The sequence below is a fragment of the Podarcis vaucheri genome, assembly GCF_965113315.1.
Source record: "Podarcis vaucheri genome assembly, chromosome: 3".
Lineage (NCBI taxonomy): Eukaryota > Metazoa > Chordata > Lepidosauria > Squamata > Lacertidae > Podarcis > Podarcis vaucheri.
This window is the reverse complement of record NC_138761.1, coordinates 91,971,889-91,988,630: the sequence shown is the minus strand read 5'-3', so window position 1 is coordinate 91,988,630 and position 16,742 is coordinate 91,971,889. Positions and strand designations below refer to the sequence as shown.

General features: G+C 41.0%; 1 protein-coding gene and 1 long non-coding RNA gene across 5 annotated transcripts in view; one reads left to right on the top strand and one right to left on the bottom strand.

The window, feature by feature from the left end:
* Positions 1-5,238: 5,238 nt before the first annotated feature.
* Positions 5,239-16,742, top strand: part of ZNF451 (zinc finger protein 451) — a 28,371-nt gene continuing 16,867 nt past the window's right edge. Inside the window, exons 1-5 of one of the 4 annotated variants that reach the window (XM_082218254.1) lie at positions 5,239-5,472; positions 9,054-9,140; positions 12,033-12,107; positions 14,342-14,467; positions 16,341-16,452. In XM_082218254.1, coding sequence (XP_082074380.1) covers positions 9,057-9,140; positions 12,033-12,107; positions 14,342-14,467; positions 16,341-16,452 — 397 coding nt within the window. In that variant the 5' untranslated portion in view covers positions 5,239-5,472; positions 9,054-9,056. Of the gene's footprint in view, positions 5,473-5,545; positions 5,695-7,324; positions 7,415-9,053; positions 9,141-12,032; positions 12,108-13,266; positions 13,383-14,341; positions 14,468-16,340; positions 16,453-16,742 lie in introns of those variants that run through there. The other 3 variants (XM_082218252.1, XM_082218251.1, XM_082218253.1) reach the window with 3 other exon arrangements.
* LOC309529949 lies at positions 8,958-10,261 on the bottom strand. The gene is made up of 2 exons (XR_014218543.1): positions 10,078-10,261; positions 8,958-9,099 (listed from the first exon to the last, which is right to left on the bottom strand). It is a non-coding gene; the product is annotated as an uncharacterized lncRNA (long non-coding RNA).

The window sequence follows — 16,742 nt, the reverse complement described above, 5'->3', positions numbered from 1 at the left end:
ACATATAGTGAAGGTGCAACATGGTTGTCCAGTCCTCAACTACCAAAGACCACTGCCAAAAATGTGTGAGTGGAATAGACCGGGGGGTGATGAAGCTAACTTGGAAATTATTTTAAGGACAAGTTTACATATCTGCAACTATGGCCAGTGGTCAGGGTGTATGGAACCTCTAGTTCAAGCATGCAACCCTTATCTGACCTAAAACATCACTGATTTTGTCTTGAATGCCTCTTTGAGGAAGATTGTTCCGTAACTTACCTAGGCTTAGGCATCTTTAGAAAATATAAATGATTTGGAATTTCCAGGGGATATAGAAATGAAAACTCATTTGTTGGCAGCCACATAGATGGATTATGAGAATGTGAAAAGTAGGAAATATGGTTAAATTAATATAATCAGGGCGAGGGAAGGCAGGCAATTTAATAGTGAATTGTTTATGGGAAATGTAAGGCGTTTATTGTTGTAATAACATAAAAGATAATATTCAATATTGTATATGTTTGTTAAATATTAGATTGGACTATTTAAATGAACAATAAATACTTGAATGTATTTTTGTTCTCACTTTCTCTTCCTTTTTATTTACTAATTAATTCTTTCCATTACTATTATTATTATCATTAGTTGCATGTGGTTATTTGCTTATGCTATTTTTAAATTAATTCTGCAATTTACTATCAATATTAAACTAAAATGTTATTAAAAGGCTGGAAAAGAAATTTTGAGTCTGTATTTCTTGAATCTATGTTCTCAGGCTGTTTAAAAGAAGCCAAAACAGAGCAAACCTGCCAACAGAACAATGGTGACAGCAACAATAAGGAGCTGTTGGCAATGTTCAGTGGAGGAATCTAAATCCTCAGAGTGTCTCTTGGTTGAGAAATTAACTCTATGACAAAGTGGCGTGATTCAAGCATTTATGGGATTTACCTACATTGTTGAAGGCACAAGCACACCTTTCCGTGGGTAGTGTCATGGGAAATTTAAGAGGGAATACAAGTTAGGCAAGAACTTTGTCCTCGACAAGAACAGAGTAGCAAAATTAAGTGCATGGCCACCTAAGGACTAACCTAGATAATGACACCATCCAGAAAAGTAGGGATGCAGAATTTGCATTTTAACATTTTTATGTATTAAGGTCAAAAATATTTTTGAGTACGTACTGTATTTCAAGTGTAACAAAAACTGAACTTTAATCCCCAGCAGTTGAAAAATAGCAACACATTCCCACAACAAGCAGGATTTTATTATTGCCTCTGAAGCATTGCAAATTGAAGTATGGTTATGTGTTGCTTTACTGGACAGTGTTCATGACACAGATAATGATTATACTTGTGTGGTTTTCCACATACACTGTTGGCTGATGTTTTTCTCAGCATGGAGTTAAGTAATCTGAGCATGTTAGTCTATGAAATTAAAGGACGGGGGGGGGGATAGAACATCTCCATTGCTCCATAACTACACCAGTTCATTATTTTCTTTCAGTATGCATGCATAACTATCGTAGAAAGAATAATTGATACTCTCTAGTGAAGCCCTTGGGTCCAGCTGTGTCTTATGATCTTCCAATTTCACCAAACATGACTTGGTGAACTGAATTTTCAAAACTTATCATTCATTGCTTTTTGTATTTTTCCATCAGCGGTACAGTATGTTACAAAAGCAAAGCCTTCTGACAATTAGAAGTAAATTACATAGTCCAGAAAGCAATGCCAACCCAGTTATTTACTTTGTAAAAAAAAATAGCAAAAGACTAGAAGCCATGGAATAGGCAGTTTTTTCTGGGTTTTTTTTTTTTTGCTTTGCTATATTATTTGTTGGTGTAATTGTATGTCTTTTTTGTTTGTTACTTCTTTGGTGAAGGGTTTTTATGTAACTGTTAAATGATCTTCTATTTTATGTTTGAAAACTGAATAAAAATATTTATAAAAAAAATGGAATAGGCAGTTTTTCAAACAAACACTTTTATATTGCTTTTGGAATAACTGGAACTTACAGTACATACATACAATGGTTTTACGTTAAAATATGACCATATGAAACTACCCAATACTGAAGCCACTGCCTTAAACGGAACCAGGTGATTACTCCATTTAGCTCAGTACTGCCTGGCATTGACTCCCCAAGATTGATATAATATCCGTGAGTTTTTTTAACTGAAAGTCAATCAGAAGTACAGGATAATAGTCAAACTATGGCCAAATCAGTCATAAACCCCACTAGATGACTTTGGATCACTCACTACATCTCACCTTGAAGTTCCTCACAATGTATTAGGGGCCTAATGTGGGGAGAACATACCTTCCAAGTGTCCCAATTTTTGAGGGACAGTCCAGAATTACAGCAGCCATCCCGGTTTCTGATTTGATCCCACAATGTCCCTGCTTTCCTTTTTCCTCCCCTTCACATCTCGGAGAACAATTAAAAGTGGTGGAGAGATTATACCCCTCCTCCTTCAGTCCTTTTTGGAAACAGGAACCATTCCTCTGTCTGTCTCTTTCTCTGTGTATAGGTACAAAGATGGAGTCCTGTTTACACTGAAAATAAAATACCTGCACCAAATGAAGGAAATGAAGCTGACATACGAAGCCCTTCCTATAATGCTGAAGGGAAAGGCAACTAATCCACTTTAAATTCTTTAATTGCAATGCTTCAGCAGCCAGCAATTTATTTTAGGAAACGTGTGGTGTGTTTATTCCTTTATTGTAAATTGAGCCTTACTCTGCAAGCCTTTATGTGTCTACACAGACTTAAGTCTTGTTGTATTCAAAGGAGCTTACTACACAGCCTTACATTGCAATCCTAAGCATTTTTACTCAGTAGCAAGTCCTACTGATTTCAATACGATTTACTCTCAGATCATTCTCTAATGTATTTTTATTTTTTTATTATTATTATTAACCCCCACCTTTTCCTCTGACAGGGATTCAATGCAGCTTACAGCCACATTTTTATTTTGCTTCATTTATCTGTTGAAGGGGTTGTACATGATCCCTTCCCTCACACACTTGTCTCCAATCTTTCTACCCTAAAAGGCAAGATGGCCAGGGAAGATTCTCAGCAGGGCAGCCTGACTCGCTGTTATATTATAGTATAGAAATTCTAATTACAAAGGTTCACAGGTGATTGTTTTTTTTAATATGCTCCTTCCTCCTTGTGGATTTGAAAGACCCCAATATACCATAACTACAACTTGGGGTGGGTAGAGTTCATTCTTTAAAATAATGAGGTAGGCCAGGCTGGGCCTGTACTCCAGTCCTGCAGCTGTTAGTCAAGATGGCTTCCAAAACCCAGAAAGAAAGGGGAAAAAACCTTCTTTGTCTGCCCTTCTCCTCAGCCCAGTCTGCAGAAAAGAGCTTGAAAACTTAAATGAATCTCCTTACAGAAACAAGTCTAATCAAGGAGTTACACAGGCACAGGTTTCCTTAAAAGATGAAAAATCCTAAATGGCAGTGTCTAGCAAAGAACTGGAACAGGGTCTCAATCTTCGTGTTTTGTTTGTTTTACATTTAGTGTAATAATAAATAAATAAATTAATAATAATAATAATAATAATAATAATAATAATGGCCAAACAGAATTAAAAGGGCACTTGCTGAAATCACAGGGTGGGGAAGATTCATGGGGGGGGGGAATTCCCCCATACTTTATATGTTTAAAAATGTCCCGTAGTGGATAGAAGTCTTCCTTTACTGGTTTCCATTTTGCCTAAAGCTTGTTAAGTACACAAATATCCATGCACGTCACAAAAATGATGACACTGAATTCAGTTTCCAGAAAGACAGCAGTTTCAGTCAGTAGGAGCAAAAATATGGAAGTTTGAGGAACCTTAAAGACTTATTCAATGACATATTAACTATAGGGCAGCAAATAAACCCATAGCCTTTAGTTTTCCACTTCTGCCATAAGGCTCCTTACAAGGTTGTTATTATGAGGATAGTCATTCATTTAAGAGACTCCTCCTGTATCACTTTTTAGGACAATTGCCTCACCAAGCAGTGTACAGTGGTACCTCAGGTTACATACGCTTCAGGTTACAGACTCTGCTAACCCAGAAATAGTGCTTCAGGTTAAGAACTTTGCTTCAGGATAAGAACAGAAACCGTGCTCCAGCAGCGCAGCGGCAGTGGGAGGCCCCATTAGCTAAAGTGGTGCTTCAGGTTAAGAACGGACCTCCAGAACGAATTAAGTACTTAACCCGAGGTACCGCTGTATAAATAAAACACATCAAAAGAGTTAACACAACAATAAAAACACCATTCCATTTAACCAGTCAAAACTTACTAAAACCAGCCCTGGGCAAATTGCTCCAAGTATCCAGCATCACAATTAAAACTCCAAAGATGTGCCTTCAAAATTTGTTTAAGAGAGATAAGAGAGAGCATCTGCATAACTTTTCCTATGACTGAATTGCACAAGCAGGAGAGGCAACAGCAGAGAAAACCCCATTTTTTGGAACCCAGCAGCCTAATAGGTTTCCTCGTGGACACCTCAACTGGGTCTTCAGCGTAGATCTTAGGGTACAGTATTGCGAACCTGCTATGGATGCAGGCAGTCTTTAAGATAACCTGGTTCCAAACCCTTTAATGAGGAGAGGTGCAGGGAGGAAAATCTTTCTATGTGCGCCATCTTGAGCCTCTGGAAGGAATGACATTTTTTCAGCACTGTAGTGGTCAAAGCCAGGAAAAAAAAGACTATGTGTGCGTGAATATAGTGAAAGATTTTTGCGGATTTTATCTTCTCATACACTTGCTAAAATTCTGACAAGCTGAGGACTTTCCGATTTTTAGTTGCATGGCATACACCCCCCCCCCTTGCAAATATGTAGACATGCTATTATTTCATCCATTCCCCCATCTTTCCTCCAAGGAGCTTCACCACAACCCTGCGAGGTAGGTTAGGCTTAGAGACTGTGACTAGCCCAAGGTTAGGAATTCCTAATAGCCTTAGGTCCTTAACGCGAGCCTGTATCAGAAATTTATTACATCATGGCAAACTTTCGCAAACTAATCGAGTCCACTCCGTCGGGTGAAGCGCCACCCTCCTTTTCCTGCCGCTTCGTGCACCGGCTTTGATGACCGCACTAAAAAGTTCATGCCCGTAAGAAATCCGTTAGTGCAAGATGCAAGATGGCAAGCCTCCTTTATGCTTTAGGGCGGCAATGAGGCGCTTCCATGGAAGCGCAGCTATTGCAGCAGCAGAGGAAACCATTCCAAGCGTCATGTCGTCAGCTGATCCTCAGAGTCCGCACCAGCACCAGCGGACTACAATTCCCAGCAGCCCTTTCGCGACCCGCCCGAGCAAAAGTTTGAAGCCGGGAGGAAGGGTGTGCGCGATGGGCTAGTTCCCGCGCGGGATGCTCGGTTCGAGAGCGCGGGGGGGCGTTCGCGGGGCTGCCTCTCGTCTGCCGAGGATCTCCGAAGCGACTGCCCTCTTCCTCCAAGTCGCTTGCCTGGGCATGCCCGGGCGTGCAAGGTAGGCGTCGCCGGCGTCATCGCGTGCCCCGATGGTGAGCATTGCGCGCACTGGGGCTGCCCCTCGGTAACCCGCCCCTCCTGCTGCCTCTCCGGCCTGTTCCCTCTCCTCCAAATCGCCTCTTTGCCCACACTTTCATCGTCGGCTGTCGTTGCATTGAATGGAGGCCTTTTGCATAGCCACCCACCCTAGTACCGCGATTCTTTCGGTGAGCCCTCGCGGGTAAGAAAATGCTAGTCCCGAAAACGTGGTGTTTTTCTGTCTAACCGTTTCCTTGGTTCGCTGATATTCTTGCTACTCGGATAACTCCCCACTTGGAACATTTCCTTGGGTCACCGCTGCTACTCCCTCCCCCCCCCCCGTCAGATAATGTATATATATATTTTTAGGGTCCCCTCTAGATGTCGTGGTTTGTGCTTCCTGGTGTATGCTTCTTCCCGCGCTATGCCATAGCTAAGTCCGCTTTTACTACTGTTCGCGCATGCAAAGGTTTCGCGGTGGTCTGCTTCAGGTGCAATCGGTTCATATATCCCGTACTGTTCAGATGCGTTTTATTTGCACCTAGTCTTTAGACTCTACTGCAAAGCGAATGTTTGACTTCAGTAGAAGTTTAATTCTTGAGTTAAAGATAAGTTGCATCATAAACAAGCTTACAATGCTAAAATTGCTTGTTGGATCATAGCGTGGTCCTTTTAAAAGGTCGAGGAAAACTTCCTTTAACAAATACTAAAATGCAACGCTAACATGAATATATCTGAATAAAACTATGTAAAACCTAACTGAATGGAAATGTAACACAAACATAAAATTCTGTATTTCCATGATTCTATGGCACAGCATGCCCTTTTATCAGTTTTATCCTCATGGGTTACTGCATATATATATATATATATATATATATATATACACACACACACACACACACAATGGTCAAGACGGCATATTTTATATCGTCTCAACCCAGTAGATAAGTTGCAGACTCATGTGCAGGCCTCTCCCTAAAATTTGTACTAAGTATTGTCCTCAATATGCAGTATATAAGGTACATAATATGTGAGATCTTCAACCTGGTTTAAACCACAGGGACAGGTGTTTTCAGAGTATGGCATATTTCTGAACCTTCTTAAAACAGCTGAAGGCATTAGGTTTAATTGGACTCCAGTAATAGGCCATCCTCTCACTCTGTTTCTGCAAATCCTTAAAATAGCAAGGTAGTACAGAAAGCGTGTATAGAAGATTCACATACAGTGGTGCAATTTCAGAGAATGATGCAGTTGCTCTGTCCATCTGAAAAGAGATCTCAAGCAATCTCTGTTTAAAACTTTTTATAAATAGAATAGAGTCAGAAAGGGCCATGGGGGTCATCTAATCCAACCCTGCAATGCAGGAACGTTTTGCCCAATGTAGGGCTCGAACCCACCACTCTGAGAATAAGAGTCTCATGCTAGTTCAGAAAAGCCTAATGTCACCCATAGGAATGAAAGTAATCCCGTCCACTTTCCGTTTAGCAAACTCTGCAAGGGAGGTGTGTCCCGCTTTCTGTTTGAGAAAGCACCACCACCAAATATCTGAAACAGTACTTGCTCAATTTTCACCTCATCTAACGGCCGCATATGTTTGTGAGGTCAATCAGTTTGATCTTTGATAGACTGCAAATCTTCATTTTTACAGTAATTCCTAAAAGGCTGGAGGAGACATGACCCAATCAGGGTTAAAGACATCAGTATTGTGTCCCCTGTGTATAGAAGAGATGACATATTTTTTATCACATATATTTTTTCCAGAGGCAACAGTGAGAGCCAGACAGTTGTGCAGCCACATCATTTATATATAAGTTGAAAAGCAGAGATGCCAGGGTGCATCATTGATGGATACCCTTTGCGGCTTTGATAAAATCAGAGTTCCCCATGGACATCATCCAGACTTTTTAAATGAAACGTTGGTATAAAGAGCCTATATACAATATAGAAGATGTTTATTAGCAGCCTCTCAATTCCCCCCCCAAAAAAAATTGGTATAATATCAAAGGCATACCTGAGATTGAGGAAAGTTACATACAAAGTTTAAGAGCTATTTACAGTATATTTTTTTGTACAAGGTGATTTAAAAGGAGGCAGTGATCATTTATGGCTATCAGCTTGAAAGCCTGCTTATTCATAAGCTTGTATATTATTAGTTACTACCCAATCCTAACTCATCTAAGAGAGAGCTAGCAGAGATTTTCCCAATCATGTCAAGGAAATTAATTGCAACCTGTTGGATTTTGTCTTCCACCTTTTTTTTGGGGGGGGGGGGCATATAAGGGCTATTCAGTTGGAACATTCCCAGAAGTATCAATGTAGATAAAGGGTGAGGCCAATATTTGTGTTGGGTGAGATAAAAAAATTCCCTTAGAGTTGTGTTTATTTTAGTTTGTGCAAGTAGTTGACTATATTTCATTCCTTGTCCCAGGTGGCCATTTGGCAACAGGTTCTAATGGTAGACAGGATGGGTCAGCTCATTCAGAATAATTGAATACTTTTTCAAAAAAATAATAATCCTCTCCTATAGTTCTTATGACACTCAAATTTTGAAGAAGAGCAACCTTCCATATTAGACACCAACATGAGCAATATAGAATACAATTAAGAAAGTAACCATTTCCCCCCTTTATCGATTGTGTTTAATAAATTTTTCAGATTAAGGGTCTCAGAATTTGTTTTTCCATGTTCTTTAATAATAAAACTGAATTTGATTAAAATAAACCAGTTTGTGTTAAGATTCAACAAAGTTAATTTTATTTGGTTAACAATCCAGATAATTGTTGACTTCTTTTTCCCCATGTTGAAAATTTAAGATAGTTTCTTTCCATTATTCCTTTTCTGGAGTATACTGGGTTACTTCTCTGCCTCCTGGGGCCCAAAACTTTTTGCTGCAGGGCAAGAGCCCTTTGACTCACATCTCTGGCCATGTAACTGGCTTTTGAAGTTACTGGGAGGGGAGGGTAAATTAAGGACCCCAGGAATCTCAGGTGGATAACAGATTCCCAGCAAGCTTCTCCCCCAGCCAATTATAGAATAGCTGCACTATAACACCCCTGAATACAAATAATGTTAACGCTTTGGGGAAGCATCACAGAGCAACTAACAAAGCAGAATAAACCCACCACTAACACACTATTATTCTTTCAAGAACATGTTGCAAAATACGCCATTAATCTTCAAAACCAAAATATGTTTGCAGTGTTTTCTTAGTGTAGCTTGTTGCCCTTTGTTATGATAATTAGAGACTTTGGTAATTAGGTAGCATATAAATAACTTCTCTCGTGTGTGTGTGTGTGTGTGTGTGTGTATACATACATACACACACACACATTCTTTTATTTTAGTTATCTGCTCATAATACAGGCTATTGATACAAAGCAAAATATTGATATCAAACCTTTTAATAAATTATTAGTACTCTGTTTCTTAGTATCATGTATATGAGATACTCTACAGTCACTATTAATAATAAAGTGTCAAATAGATGGGTCTGATTTATTGCATCGTTATGCAAATTGCTGACATGTAAAGGTGTTTTCCTTTCCCTTTCCTTTTCAGATAATGGAGTGTCTTGTGTCTTCTAAAAGAGCTGAGAATGCATCGTCTGAACAAGAGGAAAGTGAAGATGAGGTTGAGTTTGTTGGGGTATGTAAACAGTATCAATCAATCATTCATTGTATTTGACTAAAAGCCATTACAAACCTAGTTACAAAACTGGCATGTAAACAATATTTTAAATCTATAAGCAACACCATAGTTCCCTCTAATAGCAAACTTGGGCAATTGAGTGCCTATCAGTTTGGAAACTAAACGGATAGTGGTTTCTACAGACACAGGCAACTCCTTGGATGTGCATTGTTTAAGCTTGTAAATTAAAATACTTTTTTTCAACCCTTGAAGTGCCCAACAAGGAGATAAGGAATGCTAGCGGCAATTGAAGTCATAGAGAGAAGAGGGAAATGGTGTAAAGAAACGTCAGGTGGACAGAAGAAGTTATTCAGTTAAATCCATAACTCAAAGCAGTTGAGATAATGGCCTGGTTTTCACATCAAGGCAAGCCAAACTATGGCTTATTAAAGGTAAAGGTACCCCTGCCCGAACGGGCCAGTCTTGACAGACTGTGGGGTTTGTGCGCCCATCTCACATTTATTGGCCGGGGGCCAGCGCTGTCCGGGGACACTTCCGGGTCACGTGGCCAGCGTGACATCGCTGCTCTGGCGAGCCAGAGCCGCACACGGAACGCCGTTTACCTTCCCGCTGGTAAGCGGTACCTATTTATCTACTTGCACCCGGAGGTGCTTTCGAACTGCTAGGTGGGCAGGCGCTGGGACCGAACAGCGGGAGCGCACCCCGCCGCGGGGATTCGAACCGCCGACCTTTCGATCGGCAAGCCCTAGGCGTTGAGGCTTTAGCCCACAGCGCCACCCGCGTCCCCTTATTGGGACCATGCAAATGTTTCCAGCCCACAATATCTGGAGAGTACATTGTTGGCTACTCCAACCTGATCCTGGAGATCTGTGTCTGAAAAGTGGTCTATAATTAGTAAATATGTGAAATAATAAATCAAAATGTGTTGTGATACCTTCCATGAAGAATGCTATTGTGAGGGAAACCAATGTAGCCCCAGGCATTGGCCAAAGCAGCAGAGAACTTGCTTGCCCCCTCCCTACCAGGCAGAACACTCTGCTCCAACTGTCAGTTGCCTGGGACTGCAGAGTACAAGCAAACAAAAGAACGGGCTGGCCTTTAACACCGGCCAGAGGGCTGCTAGGTATGGTGATATAAGGCTTTTATCTGTTCTGAATTGTCTAGGAGATAATTTGATAGATAGGGTGTGAATCTTTAAAATAAAGTTCAAAGGATTTGAAACTAAACTTTTTTTTTAGCACACTGTCCACATATCCGAGGAATGTGGGGGGAAATGAGCTGTCCTTATAAATCTGTTTCATGTGTCTCCTTTTATAGTTAACCTGAATTATGTGGCAGTGCATTCAGATTCCTTCAGTGCCCAAATACAGATAAATTTATTTTTGTGACCCATGTCCATATGCATTGTTTTTTCCATTAGGAAAACATGAGGAATTCTGAAAAAGTGGGTGGCATGTGTTCCTTCTTGTACAAAGGCTAAGCAATTTATAAAGTTCCCTTCTGTTAGTACTTTAATTTTAAGCTTTTATTTTGCTTTCCCCCACTTAAATCTGTGTAGCCACCTTGTGAGATACACTAGGGCTTAGATAGTGACTGGTCTAAGATCACCTGGGGAGCTTAGTTATTAAGTGGGAATTTTAACCTGGGTCTCCCCAGTCGTAGTCCAGATCTGTTACACCAAATTGGCTCTTCATGTAAAAAGCCACGGTGGGAAGGCTTACCGGTGAGAACCATTACTGTTAGGAGTTCAGCCTACACTCGGGTAGGACCCTGGCCGAGACACATGCCCGATTGGCATGTTCCCTCCCTCCTGGTTGATTGTTTGGGAGCTTCATAAGCTTTCTTCAGCCCAAACATCACAGCGACCAATGCCAACAGACATCGGCACACTTAAGAACCCGCAGAGTTTGCGTAACTTGCATAACAGACCTCAGCAACTCAGCATTTTGGCTAATCTACTTTATTTACATATAAACACACACAGAGCACTGCAAGATTCCTCCCTCTCTCTCTAGCATCAGACAGCAAAAAGAACAAAGGACAATAGTCCCACTTCACGGAACACAGTAACACAAACATCCTGCCTCCGTCTCTTCCCACTCTATCCGTCATGTGATAGACAACAATCCCATGACTGCAATTACGGAGCAGGAATTCTAACAAGTACATGAAAATAATTTCTCTTATCTCTCTTGGTGGTTCAGCCTCCCCCCCTTCCCAAATCAAAAATGTTAATGTTGGTGGAAGTGTTGGTTATGTTGTTCTGTGTTCCGTTTGACACACTTCAGTTTGACTATCTGAACACTAGCCATCACGTAATGGATCACCTGGGGTGAATGGTTATCTGTAAAGGCATATAATTAATAATGTCATTTGCCCCCTTCCTTCCCACTTTTGTTTTCGCCACTGCCTGTTTTGAATTGGCAGTTCCTAGAGATAAAGGACTTGTCGCCTGGGTCCTTCTCTGAAGGTGGGCTTCCATCAACAGAAGAGCTTTACTGGATTGTTGGATGTTTCGCCACTGTCTGTTAGTAGGCAGTCTGTCTTAGAGCTGGACTCCATTCAACTGTGTATGGCAACAAATGATAATCTGAACTGGACAAGAATGATAATAATACGGATAAAGGCAATGCTTCTGAATAGACAATCAATTTGTTGCGTTCCTAGATCTTGTAACTTTTGCAGACATGTGTAGAAGGGCGGGGGGGGGATACTGTTAAAGGTAAACACATCCTCAGTGGGTCTGGCTGTTAACCAGAAGGTTGGTGGTTCAAGCCCATCCAGGGATAGCTGTGGGCAAGATTCCTTCATTGCAGTGGGTTGGACTAGATGACCCTCTGGGTCCCTTCCACCTTATAATTCTATGATTCTGTGTTTTCTCTTCCATAGGAAGCTGTGTTGAGACCAGTCTTGGACTGCATTGAACTTAGCAGCGGTGACGAAGACGGTAGCAGTTCTTCTAATGTGAGTGTTCCCTGCCGTTTAAAATTGTTGGACAAGAGTTTTCTTTGGAATTACTCCATTCTGTCTGTCTAAGTTTGTATCACTTGAAGGGGAGTACATATGGTTCAAAGATATTCTTATTTTATCTATAAAAAGATCTCCGAGATGATTTTATTATTCTTTACTTGTTATATTTGTATACTGCACATCTAACCAATTCTCTGGGAAGTTTACAGAAGCAATAAAACACAAACTAAAACTTGAAGTAAAAACACTGAAAGCTAAATAACTTACAAAAGCAGAAAGCCCAACAACACAAAAAACCCCCTCTATGTATGATCAGAATGGAACACAACAGCTGAAACAATTAAAACCAGCATAAACCACAGCAAGGAAAAAAAATTGATGGAAAAACTGAAGCATTGCGATAAGAAGGCTTGAGACAACAGGGAAATCTACCTAGTGCATAAATGATCATAGTGTAGGTGTCAGGTAAGGTTATCTGGGAAGATATTCTGTAAGCAGGGGGCCGTCTCCAAAAAGGCTTTCATGCTGGTAGCTGCCCACTTAGAAGATTTGAAGTGAAGGCTTGGAAAAAATGTTCCTTTATCACCACTACAAATTTTTTATATGTCTGTATCGTATCCAATTTTTAAACAGTATTTAAATTCAAGCTGCAGATCCTGAGGAAACTAAGAGCAGATTCTTGCATTCTCTGTGCTTTTTGTTTTTATACATTTATTCCATGTGGGTCTTTGATGGCTTGTATGGAACCCTTGTGAACGGGTTTTTATCCTTGTGAATGTTTTATCCTTGGCAACCTTTTGCTAAAGAATTATTCTCCCCTCCCCCCGGTACATTGTTTGGGGGTTCTCCCTGGAACCAACTAGGGGTGAGCGAGTAGAAAGCCTATACTTTCTACTGACAGGACTCATTAGCTGAATCCCAACCATGATGTCTAATTAAGTACTTAGCCTATGCCAGCAGGGTCACCGGCAACTGGTGTTGTGAAGTACAATTAGTGGCTGTTGTTAAATCGGGCCCATCCCATCCCTCAAACACCTAACAATGCTGTGCAATTTACATTGCATCGTACTTGTGACAAAGAGCCTTCTGACACATAGCAACTAAGTTGAGTATGACATCCTCAACATCTGATGGAACAAAGCATTAAGCAACAGCTTTTGTGAGGTAAGGGTAAGTTGTCATCTGCCTAGGAGTAAAACCTCAGAAGCTGGGGAAGCCCAAGTAAAGAAGGGCTGAAGGAAAACAGCGGGCTTCCTTCAGATGGCAGATGTAAGTTTCTGAGAGACAGATGATCACTTTGAGAATTTATTAGGCTGGGCCTGGATCAGCTAGATTTATTCTGACTAAAGAAAAACTGAGGAGGGAACTGGATATTTATGCCCAGTGTGTTATTAATACCTTTCAGAGGAAGGGAGCCAGTGTCTTGAGTTGGTGTAAAAGACTGTCCTCTGCAAGGTCTTACCAGAAGATCATGACTCGTGTGGATTTTAATAGTTGGTTAAAATGTCCAAGCAGCCAAGAATACAACCAGAGGAGTTTTAGGGATTGTCCCCAGTAAGTGTACTGGGTTGTGAGAGCATTTGGCTGGGGTGGAAGTTTAGGCAATTTGGCTTGAGGTTCTATTCAATTTGGCTTCTAATTAGAAGAGCTGTCTTAATTAAATGGTCATACTGTCTTTAATGTTTGCATCCATCTTACACCTAAACCGACTATAACAGCTGCTAGGTTTTTGAAAGCATTGTGAATTAATTAATGGCATCTGAAAGTTAAAGAAGCATAGATACCTTAAACCTAAGTTTGTATAAACCTCACTTTGTATAGAGGTTGAAGAAACCAGTATCCCTGACAGGTGCCATGTGAACAGTACAGAACACAGCATATAAATACTTTTTAAAAAAATAGCGTAATGAGAGTTGTTTTTTTAAAAAATATCCGAACCCATTTTTGTGTCTGTTAGAAGATGGTGTAGTAATGGTCTTAAAGTATGCATCCTCTTACTGAGATGTTTGAAGAGTTCTCTTGACCAGAGTCTAGAAAATGCCTCTGAGCCTCAGACGCTTTTAAGCATGCATTTCCCCCAAGTCTTTTTTCCCAAGCTCCAAATGGTGGCAGACTGAAATAATTGCCCCCACCCCCAGCCTTTTGTAGTGGATGAAAAGATGTTGCTATTGAATTGTCTGGCAGTTTGTGGCAGATGGTAATATGGGAGAACTTCTCTTCATTTGTAGGCAAATACAAAACGCAAAGACTACGTCGATTATCAGAAGGAAAAGGTTGCTTCCACACTTGACCGCTTGGCACGCCATGTAGAGGTAGAGAAACAACTGAAAGAAGAGAAAAATAAAGCTTTCAAGGTATGATTTTTATTTTTACAAAAAACAATGAGGGATTATCATCTAGGTTTCAAACCACTGTTTGGCTTCAGCTGTTATTTCCAAAGCAGAGCTTGTTTGTTTTTTAAAAAAGATTAAATGGCCTATGTTGGGTAATGTTTCCAGCTAGATTTTTCTCTTCTGGTTCCAAAATATCTTGGTGAGCCACCCTCCCTCATTAATCCTTGAACCTGGTTTCATGCTGCCATTGTGTCCAGTCTAGAACATTGTGTCCACCCGTGCTCATTAGTCCTTCCCATGAGTTCAGCCTCTCAGTAACTACTGTACATTTGTTTATGTAGTACATTGCCAGGTTGTGCTCTTCCACATTTCCCTCGGTGCTCTACTCTTTCTGAAACTTTATAGTCACATGGATCAGTTACTCTTTTTTATTATTTTAATGACCACATGCTATGGTTCATGTGCGGTTGTGATGGCTGTGGCAGAAAGCGCTAATGAGGGTGGACCTTGTGGCCCTGTTTTCCAGCATTTCCTCCACCTATGAAGCCTGAGGCTTTAAAGATGGGAAGTTGGCATGCTTAGGACACTATCCATTTGCCTCGGGTAAATCTGTCCATGTTTTTTGCTGTTAATCATTGTGTTAAATATAGCATGCAGGCTTCTTAGCCTGTTAAGGTAGCCTTTTCCAAATGACTCCTTGTTCCAGGGTCAGGTTCTGGCAAACAAGTGTTGACCCCTCTCTAACAATTGAAATTCAGCCAGCACAGGCTATTGGGGATTCTGCAAAGAGATAGTAGTTATAATACGTAAAACTACTCATCTCACGAATAACTGCAGAGGTCAAACTGTAATTTTAAGCCTGGACCAAAGATGTAGTTCAGTTCAGTTCAATTTAGTTTACTGTGTTTTAGCAAACAGCCATTATACTAATAATAATAATAATAATAATAATAATAATAATAATAAATACTCCCCAACCTTAGAGGACAAATTATTTCCCATGCCCTCCTTCAGATTTTGTTACATAAGTTTGTAGAGCCTTAGTAAGAAATGTGAGTGTTCTGAAGGATATATACTTCTTTGCATCAGACAAAAGTGAACAGGTATTTGCAAGAGGCGGCCTTCCCTTCTCTGATCTTAACAATGGGTGGATGTAGTTGGTTCTAAGATTGTTATAAAAAGAGCATTCAAGGAGTACAAAACATATACCATAGTTTTCCGTGTATAAGATGCTGTTTTGTTTTTGTTTTTATTTTTATTTTTAAAAAATGTTCCAAATTGGGGGTTGTTTTATACATGGATAGTGCAGAGGGGGGACGAGCGTTTGATTGCAGCCGCGAACAGGAGATGTAAGCGGTGATTGGGAGGGTGATTGGTGGCTGCGTCAAGGGCTGCTGTTGATTGGCTGCCACTGCATCAATATGGCGGGCAATTGGCGGCTGTTGGCAGCGAGCGGGCAGACAGTTGTTGGCTTCGTCGACAGATGTGGCTGGCAGCGTTGGTTAGGCGGGTGAGCGATTATCACAACCCCCCCAAAAAAGCTCAACAACTGTGGGCAACCCCCCCCCCATATCTTAATTTGGAGTTTCCCCCAAAATAGGGGTTGTCTTATACATGGGGGCATGTTATACACGGGAAAATATGGTACCTTGTTGAGGAACTGGCAAAGCTGTAGTTCAGTGGTGGATCTGCTTTCCATGCAGAAAGTGCCAGATACAGTCTTGGGCATCTCTGGGTGGGGCTGAGAGAGGCACCTTGTCTGAAACTCTGGAGTGCCGCTGCCAGTCAGTACAGCGAATGGTTTGAGCTTGTATGTGTATATATGCTTTACGTATTGGCGGTAAATCAGTGCAACTAATTGCACACGCTGTCTTCCGGCTGCTGGTACCATTAGGAAAAACTGGATTTGCAACATGCTCACGGACTGCAAGAGCTGGAATTTATCCAGGGACATAGTGACACAGAAGCAGCAAGGCAGTGCGTGAACCAGTGGCTGAAAATGCCAGGTAATGTATTGGTACCGTCGTTTCACCATTCAGAGGGATGCACAGTTCTTCCGGGTGAATAGTTCTACCTTAGTTACAGTCAATCGCTTCTCCCTTTCAGACACATGTAGAGGAGTAAGCAAGGTACGGGTAGCCTTCACAGGAGAAACATGGGAGGTGTTTGAGCTTCATCCTTTTGCTCCATACAGTGATGGGGAAGTTTTGGCTCTCTAGTTGTTGCTAGACTGCAGCTCCCATCGTCTCCCTGACCGTTGCCTATTCTGGCTGGGACTAGTGGAAGTTGTTGCCCA